Source organism: Beta vulgaris, chromosome 1 (genome assembly GCF_026745355.1).
Source record: "Beta vulgaris subsp. vulgaris cultivar EL10 chromosome 1, EL10.2, whole genome shotgun sequence".
NCBI classification, from domain to species: domain Eukaryota; kingdom Viridiplantae; phylum Streptophyta; class Magnoliopsida; order Caryophyllales; family Amaranthaceae; genus Beta; species Beta vulgaris.
Genome location: NC_079202.1, coordinates 53291974 through 53305391, shown reverse-complemented (window position 1 = coordinate 53305391; position 13418 = coordinate 53291974). Strand labels below are relative to the sequence as shown.

The 13418-nt window shown below is 45.0% G+C and overlaps 1 protein-coding gene across 1 annotated transcript; it reads right to left on the bottom strand.

The window, feature by feature from the left end:
- Positions 1-7544: 7544 nt before the first annotated feature.
- On the bottom strand, positions 7545-8609 carry LOC130590291 (uncharacterized). Its single transcript, XM_057392362.1, has 2 exons — positions 7835-8609; positions 7545-7711 (listed from the first exon to the last, which is right to left on the bottom strand). Exons 1-2 carry the CDS (start codon positions 8607-8609, stop codon positions 7545-7547), a joined length of 942 nt encoding a protein of 313 aa, XP_057248345.1.
- Positions 8610-13418: the final 4809 nt, after the last annotated feature.

The window sequence follows — 13418 nt, the reverse complement described above, 5'->3', positions numbered from 1 at the left end:
GGAAGACGAAGCGTCACTTAATCTCGACCGCGACTTTTTCTATAAATACCTCTTGCGTGACTTCCGCTTCTCACTTCTTGCAATCTCTCTCTTGTGTCGCGCTCATATCGGACTTTCTCTCTCAAAATCCTTTCGCTTCCTTGACGGCATTTGTTTGATCTCTCATTCCGGCCTCACGCTACCAGTTGATTCTGGCATATTTTCTCTTCGCGTCTTTATTTCCAGGTATTTTATCGAAACTTTTTCCGATCTTTCATACCGTCTTATATATAATGTCATCCAACTCTGAAAATTCTGATTCCCAAGACATATCTAAGTCTCCCTCTATTATGAGTGAGAGTGATGCCGAGTCTGATAACACCTCCATTAGGTCTGTAGAGGTTACCACATCTCCCCGGGCTACTCCTACTTCTGAACATAGGGTAAATAGCCAAAATTGTAGTACTTCCGGCAGACAAGATGTGGAGCCGGCCATTCATGCCTCCCCCTTAAAGATGGTACTGGGACAAGCCGGGGCTTTAGGTCAGTATGGAACCATGAGAGGTTTAGCTGAACATTCCCCCGAATTATTTCCTTCCGGCTCGTCTCCTGTCAAGCGTTCTACTTTTGAGGTGGGTGAGACATCCATAGACCGGTACCTAGGGAGATCCCGGCCTCCCCTGTCCACTCCGATGCTGTGGAGAGTGTGGAGAAATATGTAGCCGGGACGGATGAGGAGTCTACCACCTTAGAGGCCGAGTCGGATTCTGACCGAGAGGACCCTCCCGAGATAATCCCTGAGGATTCTGATGAGGACACCCTAGCGGAACTGTACATGCCGCCCAGTGATGAGGGCTGTGCTGGTAGTGTCCAATTAGATATGGGCTGGGCGAGGACCTGCCGGCAAAGCAAATTTCTGATTAAGGGTCCCCAATATTTTGCTTTTCCGGATGATTACCAATTAGTCCTTCCGGCTGAAGAGAGCCGTGTAACAGATTGCCCTTCCGGTCATGTGGCTATTTATGCCCACATGCTCGATTTTGGACTGCGATTTCCCTTGGATCCATTTTTCGTCAAGGTCTTCAAAGCCTGGAACATATGTTTGGCTCAGCTGACCCCTTTAGGATGGCGGAATTTAATGGCCTACGCTTGGGTTGTCCGTATAATTTTCCGGAAACCCTGAACCTCTTCCGTAAACTCCATTGGATTAAGGAAGATGGCTCTGCCAAGGGTAAAGGGGCCGGGAAGAAGAGGAAATCCCGTGATGACGAGCTTGAGGGCCGTGGCGGATGGATGTCGATATACACGAAAGTGGGTAAGTTGACGGTTTACCCTAAACCTAGCTCCCTCAAGCTCTGGAGAGGCCGATTCTTTTGGGTGCGTGTTCCTGACGACTTCCCTTTAAGACGTCAATGGACTAAACCTCGTTCTCGCATGGAACATATCAGGGATAGAGGTTTAACCCGCCGGGAACGTGTGGCCTTTGATTATTTTGCGTCGGACTCTATCCCGGCGCTGAGAGGCAAGAGAGGTACCAGTCCCAAGTACTGGCTTCCTCATACCAGCTATATTTTTACTAACCCGGCTTTGTCGGCCTTAGGCTTCTGCCGGGCGGACCCATACGGTGTGTTTTGTTTTTGCTTTTGTTTGCTATTCTTCTGTTTTAATCGCTGTTTTCTGACCGCGATCTCGTCTTCTTTGCAGGCAAGGATTTTCTGGTCCGCGAAGCCCTTCACGTCGATAGATCTTACCGGCCTTTGAGCAACATGCCTCCTAAGCCTGCTAGCAAGTACGTCCCCATACAAATCCGCGCTGGTGGCGGCCGAGGGGGCGCGGTGGTCGAGGATCCGGCCGGAAGTCTGGTAACAGGACGATGTCAGGGATACCATCCCCCTGCAGCGTCGTCAGGCGGAGGTCTTGGCCCGGAAAAGGAAACCGGAGCAGACCTCAGTGGCCGAGCCAGCGGCCAAAAGGGTTGCCTCCAAGACCGGCAAGGATAAGGAGGCTCCTGCTACAAACGCTCCTACTCTTCTTTCCGGTCGGGTGGCCGAGGTGGGCACCTCCTCCTTGCGGCCCAAGATCTATAAACAACTTACCCTACCGGACATGGTTCCCGGCCTTGAGCCCTTCGCCAAGCCCAGAAAGCAGGCTATCTGGAGCGAGACCGGATGGAGATGCCGGATTTTGAAGAGGCGCTGGGCTCGCTCTCCGGTGAAGAATGGCGAGAAGTTCGATCCAAAGATGACGTTTTGGACGAGACGAATCGCTGCTCTTGGACCGTCCTCTTGAGGGCGGGAACTGGGATATCGTATTTTAAAAAGCTACACAGCTTAAATTACGATATTCCGGTGGACGAGGTTTATACGCTTGCCGCCTCGCATGCGCATAACTTGGCCCTGGTAAGACTAACAAACTTTATCCTTTCTTTTGCAAGTTTCCTATCGGTTTATTTGTTGTCTTGACCTTTTTGTCTTTTGCCTTTTGCAGTCTGCCCAGTCGGTAAGGAGCTTTGCGACTTCTATCGGTACTTTCAGACTTCTTACTTCAACGAAGTTAAGGGATAAGGAGCTGAAAGGTAGAATGGCCGTTAAGGAGCAAGAGCTGCTTGCGGCAGTTACCGAGAAAATGACGCGCTGGCCGCGGAGAGCAAGGCCGATGCCGCCCTTACAAGGCGGTGGAAGATCACTCTCTGGTCCTGTTTAACAAGGATGAGGAGATTAGGCTTCTCCGGGAGCAAATTGCTGAGGCCAGAGAGCTGGAGCGCGCCACCGTTAAGGAGTACCAGAAGGGTATGGACTTCGTGAGCCGTTTACTCAACCGGTACAACGGTGGCTGGTCTGCGGCCATGAGATGCGTTCGTCACACCTTCCCGGAGCTTGACTGGTCCAAGATCGAGGAGGCGCATACCAACCTCGTCCATGGGCTACCAGTTGAGGGTGAGGACCTGGATCCCGGTGTGACTGAAGCTGACATTGCCAATGCCGACCCCAGGATTGAATTTGAGGAAGAGCAAAGGCCGCCAACGATGTCGCTGATACTCCCAACCCTGATGCCGATCCTACTTTGGAGGAGACAGTGGTTGTGTTGACGGCTCTGAGGGGAAGAGCAAACCAAGTAGATTCTCAGCCTTCCTCCTTGCCCTTCTTGTATTGGGTCGCTTTGTGCGTGGTGTGCTTTACGCTCTCATGCCATCTTTCTTCTTGGGCAGCCAAACTATCTTTACCGTTCTGTAAATCCGTTCGCCTGTGTCGGATTTTTTGTTTTCTTTTGGCGGTCAACCGTATGTGGTTGACTGTTTAGCTCTAGGATTGTAATTTTTCATTGATTAATGAAGTACAGCTTTTTTGATGGACTTTTATCGTCTTTTATTATAACTATGTTTATTTGTGGTTATTGACCGATTTCCATCTTATTGGCGTTTAATGCTTAAGGTCATTGACTGATTAACAACAATGCTTAATTTATTTATACCGGCAGACCACGAAGGTCATTGACCGGTTTACACTATTGATTAATTCAGCAGATCCACTAAGGTCATTGACTGATTAATCAATAATGCTTAATTTATTTTATACCGGCAGATCCACGAAGGTCATTGACCGGTTTCACACTATTGATTAATTCAGCAGATCCACTAAGGTCATTGACTGATTAATCAATAATGCTTAATTTATTTTATACCGGCAGATCCACGAAGGTCATTGACCGGTTTCACACTATTGATTAATTCAGCAGATCCACTAAGGTCATTGACTGATTAATCAATAATGCTTAATTTATTTTATACCGGCAGATCCACGAAGGTCATTGACCGGTTTCACACTATTGATTAATTCAGCAGATCCACTAAGGTCATTGACTGATTAATCAATAATGCTTAATGGGATGGGGCAGCATTGACTGATGTGTTGGAAGATGCTCATTTTATTAAGATAAAACGGCTCTTCTCGCGTTATCCGGAATTATTGCCTACAATTAAGCTGATAAAATTTTCGGCACAAGCGCCTGATTATTCATCCTACTGGCAACATTGCCCATCTTCTAACTAAACATAGTACTTCTTAAGGACACTGACATTCCAACTATTTTTCAATAACTTTCCCGCCATGTCCTCGAGCCGATAGGATCCTGGTACTATCTCTTCCTTGACCAAGTAAGGTCCTTCCCAGTTGGCCGTAAGTTTCCGTCCACGTGGGCTTTTCCCGTTGCTGCCGTCTCCCTGAGGACGAGGTCTCCTTTGGAGATGGACGGCTTCGTACTCTTTTATTGTAGGCTTTGCTTATCCGGTCTTGTATGGCCGACCTCAGCTCTGCAGCAATCTGACCTCCTGTAAGAGGTCTAAGTCCTCCTTGTGATTTGTTCATTCAAAACGGGCTCATAGTTCAGGATCCGCCAGTTGGGTAGTCCACTTCCACCGGGAGTACCGCCTCTGCCCGAAAGCTACCTGAACGGGTTCTCCGGTGGCCTCCTTTTCGGTGGTCCTGTTGGACCACAGCACTGCTGGTACCATGTCGGCCCATGCTCCTTTCAGCTCATCCAACCTTTCTTAGGGCTTGAGGATTTGTTTGTTAGCGGCTTCGCTTGGCCGTTGCTTTGCGGATGGCAGACTGAAGAGTAGGCGAACTTGATGCTGTAAGGCGCAAAAAGTCGCGTATCGGACCGCAATCGAACTGGACGCCATGATCCATCACTATTCCCATCGGGATGCCGAACCTAGTGATGATGTTCTGCCAGATAAACTTTCGTACCTGATTAGCCGTTATTTTGCCGTTGGCTCTGCCTCTATCCATTTCGTGAAGTAGTCAATACCAACTATTAAGAATTCCTTCCCCCGGATGCCGGCGTAAAGGGCCCTATAATGTCCATCCCCCACTGTGCGAAAGGGATTGGATTTAGTATCGGCTGGAGATCATTGGCCGGCTGGTTGATCACTGGCGCGAACCTTTGACACTTATCGCATTTTTTCACGTAGGTTTGGGCATCCGTCAGCATTGTAGGCCAGTAAAACCCTGCTCGCAGTGCTTTTAGTGCTAACGCTTTACCACCGATATGGTTCCCAGCATATTCCTTCTGAATTTCCTCAATTATTTTTGTTGCTTCGTTGGCCGTGACGCACCTTATAAAGGTAGCGAGAACCCTTTCTTGTACAACTGTCCCTGAAAGATGCAATACCAGACAGAATCCCTTCTCAGTTTTTGTGCCGTCATCTTATCTTCCGGGAGCTCGCCTTTGAGCTTATATGCCAGTATACCTTCATACCACTCTGGTTCGGTATCGATTGTATTAACGGATGCTGGGACAACTTCTATATCTTTGTCACCAAGGTCTCCACCCTGACGTTCCTTTTCTTGTCGCTTAGACTGGAACTCGCCAGCTTTGATAAGGCATGCCGCCATGTTTTCTGCTCTCGGAACCAATTGCACTTCGAAGCTTCGAAGTCCCTTTACCATGTTCTTTACCAGATGTAGGTATTTCTGCATTACCGGTTCCCGGGCCTCATACGTTCCTTCAATTTGGCTTGAGATTAATTGCGAGTCCGTTATCATATGACGTTTCTTGCTCCAGCCGCAATGCTCAGACTTAGTCCGGCCAGGGCTGCTTCGTACTCAGCTTCATTGTTGGAGGCCTTAAACCCGAAACGGATGGCATGTTCAAAGATTTCCCCTTCCGGGGATGTCATGACCACTCCGGCTCCGGCTCCACTCTGGGCTGCTGATCCATCCACCTCAATTTTCCACTTGCCGGCGGATTCTCGCGGGTTCAGAGAAGTTGTCTCTACTATGAAGTCTGCTAAAGCTTGGGCTTTGATCGCGGTACGCGGCCGGTATTCTATGTCGAACTCCGACAGCTCATTGCCCACTTCAAATCTCCCTGTGGTGTCTAGTTTGTGGAGGGCTTTTTCCAAAGGCTGATTTGTGAGGACTTGGACAGTGTGGGATCAAAGTATGGCCTCAGCTTTCGAGCTGCAATCAAGACGGCATAGGCCATTTTTTCCAGCAGTTCATACCTCTGTTCTGCTCCGGCAAGTACGTGACTGACAAAGTATATGGGGCTTTGCTGCCCCTCCCGATTCACCAGTAATACCGCCGCGACCGTCTTCTCGGTCACCGACACATATAGTTGTAGTTTTTCCCCCAATTCTGGCCGAGTTATGGTGGGCAACCGCTGGAAGTGTTCCTTGACCTTTTCGAAGGCTTGCTTCTGTCTTCTCCCCATTCAAACTTCTTATTTCCCGAGTATTTTGAAGAATGGAAGGCCTTTTCTGCTGATTTTGAAACGAACCTTGTTAAGGCCGCCATCCTCCCGTCAGCTTTTGAATGTCCCGGATGCTCTTTGGCTCCGGGAGGTCACTGATGGCTTTAATTTTGTCTGGGTTGGCATCTATCCCCCTTTCACTCACCATGAAGCCAGGAACTTGCCGGACGTACTCCAAACACGCACTTCTTGGGTTTAACTTCATTTGGTGTGCCGGAGTGTTTCGAATGTTTCTTCAGGTCAACTATATGCGTTCTTCAGTTAAGCTCTTGACTATACTGTTCCACATATACTTCTACATTTCTGCCTTTTTGGTGTTCGAAGATCTTGTCTACCAGCTTTTGATAGGTAGCCCGGCATTTTTGAGTCCAAACGGCATTGCTTTGTAGGCGTAAACCCTGCGTCTGTGATGAAGGCGCGCTTTATTCCTGTCGGACTCGAGCAAGCTTATCTGGTGGTCCCTGAGAAAGCATCCATGAAGCTTAACAATGCATGACCGCTAGTTGAGTCTACTAACTGGTCAATCCTCGGCAGTGGTAACAGTCCTTTGGCAGGCTTTGTTGAGGTCGGTAAAGTCTACGCACATGCGCCATGTCCCATTGGATTTTTTCACCATTACTACGTTTGCCAGCCACTCCGGGTAATCGCAGGGTTCAATAAAGTCTGCCGCCAGCAGCTTGTCTACTTCCACCTTAATGCCGCGTTCTTCTCTGCTGAGAAGTTTCGCTTCTTTTGCTTTACCGGCCTTACATCCTCGTTTACGTTTAGGCGATGTACCATGAAATCGGATCGATGCCCGGCATTTCGTCGCCGAGAAGGCGAAAATGTCGGCATGCCCTCTTAACAGGGAAATTAAGTTGACCTTCACTTCTTCACCCAAATCGACCGATTTTCACTGTTCTGTAGGTCTGTCTTCTTCCAAACTTATTCTTCCGTTTCTCCCGCAGGGCTAGGTCTCGGCTGATCTCCGGCCTTCCCTCGAAATTCTCCATGGACAGGTCCTTCCTGACCTTATTTTCCAGCCTTCTCCGCTTTCTTTCCGACGGTGGCGTGTCGGCCGGTCTTTTATGATCAGAGTGTTTTAGTGCGGTAAGGTAACATGCCCTGCCGACTCTTGATTGCCTCTGATTTCTCTGGGTTACCGTCGTTAGAGGTGTAGATCATGGTAAGGTGGTAGTTGAGACCACAGCCTGGGCGTCATGAATTAAGGCCTCCCAATGATGGCATTATACGCCGCCGGGACGTCTACAACCAGAAATTCCACCATGAGGTCTTTCGACCTGACCCTTCTCCTATTTTGACCGCCAGCTTTACTGTCCTTCTGGGACAACAGATGCTCCTGTGAAGCCGATAACCGGGTAAGAGACCGGTTTCAGACATGTTTCGTCAAATCCCATCTTTTCAAATGTCTCTTTGTAGAGGATGTTGGCGGAGCTTCCGCCGTCCACTAGAACACGTGAACCATCGCGTTGGAAATCTGCAGAGACACCACCAAAGGGTCGTCGTGAGGATAGACGATTCCCTTAGCGTCCTCTGAGGTGAAAGCTACAGACGGCATAGATGGGGGTGCCGGCCATTTTCTGGAGTTGTTATAGTTCACCTGGTGCCGGACTCTTTGAGGCTGGCTTTCGCTCCGTGAATACTACCGCCTCTAGTTGGTCCTCCACTGATGTGTGGATCTCAGTGATCCTGTCTTTTACCGGCCTTCTGTTGCCGTTGTCGTCCTCCCTTGGAGGAGTCTTGCGGTCGTTCCTTGATAGGTACTGGGTAAAGTAGCCTCGTCTAACGAGGTCTTCGATCCCGTCCTTAAGGTCCTTGCAATCATCTGTTTTGTGGCCGTAATCATCATGAAACTCGCACCACTTGGATTTATCCCGGCCCTTGTAGTACATTTTTCGCGGCCTTTGCCACTTATCGTCCTTACTATGCAGTTCAAAAATCCGGGCCCGGGATATTGTTAGAGGAGTGTAATTGTTGTATTTATCTGGCCTCCCTTCGAACCCCTTTTTCACAGAGTTGCTTTCCTCTTTTCTGCCAGTTGACTCCGCTTTTTTATCCCTCCGGTATTTGTCATCCCGGCGATCCTTATCTTTGTCTTTCTCTTTTTCTTTTTCTATGGCCACTGGCCTTTTTGCGTTAGCTGCCTTGTCAAACTCTTCCCCCCTAATGAAGTCATTAGCCTTTCCCAGGACTTCTGTTAGGCATGTCATCTTTTTTCGGCCGAGATAACTACGAAATGGGGTGCCCTCTTTCAACCCCGTCATTAAGGCCAGTACTGCTACTTCCTGCTGAAGTGTTGGGATGGTGACGGCTTCGGCATTGAAACGTCCGACATAATCCCTCAAGCTTTCAGTTTCCCCTTGTTTAATAGACATTAATTCGCCGGTTGTTCGTTCGCGACGCTTGTTGCTGACAAAGTGTGTCACGAACATGGATGTCAGTTGCCGGAAATCGAACACAGTTGCCGGCGGAATGCTTTTAAACCAGGTCTGCCCCAACCCGGATAAGGTTGATGGGAACACCTTACACCATACGGAGTCAGTATCAGTGTACAACATCATATGGCCCTCATAAGCCGAGAGGTGATCCTCCGGGTCCGTCTTACCGTCATACTTACATGTCGGCATTTTCAGTTTTTCCATGGGCTCCTGTAGAATTGCAGTGGAAAAGGGGGAATTCCGCAATGACACCTGCGCTCTACGCCGGTATTCACTCCGGCTTCTTTGCTGGGAGGAATGCTGCTGAACCTCCGTATCCTGCGCCTCCTCCTTCCTCTCTTCCTCTCATTCCCACTGCTCTGTGGGGGTCTTCGAATATGCCACCTGATCCTGGTCATGCCGGTCTCGCTCACCTTGGCGGCCCGTCCATGGAGTACGAAGTTTTCTCACCGGACTGTGGGCTCTGCTCAAGGCTCGCTTTGGCCGGGGACCGGTCGGTGGAGTTCCGCTTGCCATTGCCTGAAACACTTCTGCTGCGCTTCTGAGTTGCTCTGGGTGAACATATTTTGCAAGGTGTGGAAGATATCTTCCTGGGGAGTTTCAGGAGTTTTCCTAGTGTTCACAGGCGGTCGAGTGTGCCTAGCGGCCGGCAGCGGAGTTGAATACCCCGGGGGTGCTTGGTCAATGGGGACATTGTTTTCATCGGTTTCCGGCATCCCTAATGGCTGCTTAGGATCCATAAGGGTTGTTTGGATGCAAGGGATGGCTTAGACTACAAGGTATTGTTCAACCCCTCCTTCTAGCGCCAATTGTTCCGGTATGGGACAAATCACAGGGTTCTGAACCGGTAAGTCCTTGTATTCAAGCCGGGTTGGATTCCTGCAAAATATAATAAGTGAACTAGCCTCGGGGGTTGATCCGAGGAACGCCCCTCCGATGCCTAAGTCAGTATTAGGTTTAAAGCCGGTAGCTCTCAAGTATAATGTATTGGGATTCGTGTACGTACCTTATGACTCAGATCAACGGAGTATTTATAGGGACTTGATTAAGCCCATCTCTGTGTTGGGCCCGGTAATCACGGGAGAGATTCCCAAGAATATTCCCTTAGGATATATTCTTATCTTTTACTGAAAGTATATCTTTTAGGCCCGTAGGCACTGGGGATATAAACTGGATCTAAGCCCAGGCTCGTAAGCCCAAAAGCTATTAGACCGGTATCAATTGAACCGGTATGGAACTTAGCCAGCCCCCATACACTAATATTCATGAATAACCATCAAAATGGAGGTGGGAATGCTACAAGTAGATTACAGCGTATATTTGAACAATCGTCCAACTAATCCAAGCATCCCGTGTTGATTCAGAATTAAGAGGCAAAGCTTTTAATTACTATCTAAGTTATCAAATTGAAATTACTAAAATTATGGTCTACAAGAGTAGTATTATGTTTTTTAAAAAAAAATCTTTTTAAGCTCATAAACATCATGTTTTTCCAAAGAGTTTGTGGGACTAAAATATTGTTTTAATCTAGATTAGTGCACTAATTATGGTGATTGGTTGGAATACACTGAAATAAGCAACACATTATCGATATTTGTTTATTAAGTCTGATGATTATCAAAATAGGTGGAGACAATGCTTTTGTTATTGTTGAGTGGTCATTTTGAAACAAGAAGAAAATATTAGACATCCATGTGAGGGAGACTAGTTGTTTTTTGATCAAGCGTACACTAATTTGTAAGCTTCAAATAATTAAAAAGCTATCAAGGATATGCTCCAAGAATTTAGTGATAAGTTCATAAGTAGGACTATTGAAAATTTGAAATCGCTTAGAAGCTATAATAATGCATGATGGCTTTTGTGAACAAGTTTAGCCTTAGAAGGCATAACGACTAGTGGTGTTAAAATATCCGGCCAACAAACTTAGGAACTTAAATTATGCTATATTTAAAAGGTTACACGAAATTATTGTTATCATTTTAACCTTCAAATGTACAAATTAATTTTCTCGTCATTATATATTTGATGTAATTTTCAGTTTAAAAGTTTGGCTTTGATTTAACTTGGACCCATTTAATTTGAACTCTAGATCTAACACTAACACTTGATGTAAACAAATGGGCACTTACTAAAGTCTAAAATGATTAATCTCATATATGGTGTAATTATTATGGATTTATAAACATAATTTAGGGAGTAAAACCATGCTACTTTGAATTTGGTGATTTGATTATCACACGGTAATGTATCAATTTGTATATATTTTTTAAGTACATCTAAAAATTTGAATTTTAGAAAGTAGTAGCATGATTGATGGAGAAATTTAAATCCGTCCTCATTCTTACTCGATATTAAAATTCTTGATCAGCCATAACTAATAGCAAGAGACCAAGAGTACTTCACAAGGTCACACTGGTGGGCTGATGGTTGTCGCATGATTTGCGCAATTAGGTAGGGTGAGGATGGTGGTTGCTAGGACGGTAACTCGTTACTCTAAATAGGCCACGGTTTGCAGGTAAGCCAAAAATATCCACATACATTTAGCTTTTCATTGCCAGCAATAGCATGACCAAACACAAAAAAATTTACAAGTGTGGTGTTGTTATTCGGTGGTTGGCTTGCTTGTTCAGTATGAAAATTATGTACTACTTCGTGATAACATATGATGTCCCACGAGATAACTTCCCTTTTTTCATTATTTCATTTCTAACTCTCTCATCTTCTAAATCCTGCTGCAGCTTTGTCGATACCTTATACTTCCTCCGTTTCTTTTTAATTTATACACTTTTCTTTTTAGTTTGTTTCTTTTTAATTTACGCATTGTTACTTTTTTTATATTTGATAACATATCACATCTACTTTCTCTTTTTTTTTCACCCATGTCATTCACTTTTTAATATTTTAACCCACTCTTTTGTTTCTCTCACTCACTTTTCAGTTTCTCTCTCCACTTTTTCAATTTCTCTCGCATACTTTTGTACTTCCTCCTTGGTTCTCTCCTGAAATGAAGTGAGTAAATTAATATAAAATGTAAGAAAGTATTTCATTTAAAATATAATGGATGAATGATACAGGGCAATAACATAATGAATGAATGATACCATATGTCCATATCCATAAAATAACCGAGTTATGTATTCCAAGAAGCCGAGGTTTTTGCATGTCGATTTCCTCTATTGTATTGGGTATCCAATTCAATACGGCGAAATTTTATAAATATCTAATTGATTATAAAGACTAAGGTGAAGATAGTTATCTTTCATTTAATGTTTTAGGATAGTTTTAGCAACCTGTAATTAATTAATAAAAAATGAATAAAATAATCAGTTTTCAAATATTTGTATCTGACTATCTTCATTCTCTCTGTATGATCTATGTTCTCAAATCCTCTTCTTCCTATATTCTTTTAGTTATAGTTGAAAATATACGCCCCGTGGTTATTTTCTAGATTGCTAAAATATATACGACACTATTATTTTAGAGAGTATATTCATATCAATGTTGTCGAGTGGTTATATATTGTCAACTAACTATATATATACTCCCTATTTTATCTATTGTGGAGAGTTATATTCCATAAAGTTAGTAGGTGCCCTCCTCCTACCAATTATTATAAAGTTAATTTTGATGGTTCAAAACTTCCTAATGATCAAGCCTCATTCGGATTTGTCATTCGTGACTCATAAGGGAAATTTTTGTTATGTGGTGCTGGTGCTTTAGATTCATCAGTTTTGTTCTTGTGGCTGAAGTTAGGGGCCTAAGAGAAGGTATTAGACGGGTCATTTCTTTAGGAATTAGAAATCTTATTAGTGAGGGTGACAATTTGGTTGTTATCCAATCTATTAAATATATTTGGAAGATTCCTTGGATTATTAACTCTCTCATCTTAGATGCATGTGAAGATGTAAAGCAGTTTGAGGAGGTCCAGATTCATCATGCTTTTAGGTCGAGATGACCAATAGTACGGGCCAATCCAGCATGTGGGCTGAGCTCGCGAAAAGCCCAGTCCAGCCCAACTTGAACCGTGAAAGTGGTGGGTGGATCGTGGGCCAGATTTTTGAGTCCAGCCCACGAAAACCCGCTACTAAAACCGCCCAGGCTGGTCCATGAAAGTGGTCCAGCCCAACCCAAGTAATTATTTAACCAAATTGTGTATATTTTAATCAAATTACACATATTATAATTCAATCAAATTCAAAAATAATGAAATTATTCATTAATATTAATAATTGTATGTATTTTAATTAATATTAAAGGTTTTATGTAACAATAATAAATGATTATATAACTTCGAAAAAAAATCCTCATGCCGACCCGCTAGGCCCACGAACCGCCAAAACAACTTCCAGAACCGCAAAACGGTAACAGACCGGTGTGGGCTAAAATTTTTCAGCCCATGGACCAGTCCACCTAAATCGTGAATTTCACGGTCCGGTCATGGACTGTGAAATCTTAGACCGGCCCACTAGGGTCGACGGACTAGCCCACATTAGCGGCCATCTCTACTTATAGAGAGGCTAATGCTGCTGCGAATTGAATGGCTCATCGCGGTCATACGACGACTAATCTTACTTATTGGTTTGATGTTCATCCTTTTACCATAATCATCCGCAAGGATGTTCTAAGTGGTCGAAATCTTGGGAGTTGGAATCCATCCCCGTTGTTTCTTTCCTTTGTAAATAAAATAAAATAAAATAAATTCCATAAAGTTCTTGGAGTAATACGATAAGTTACTGATTTATAATA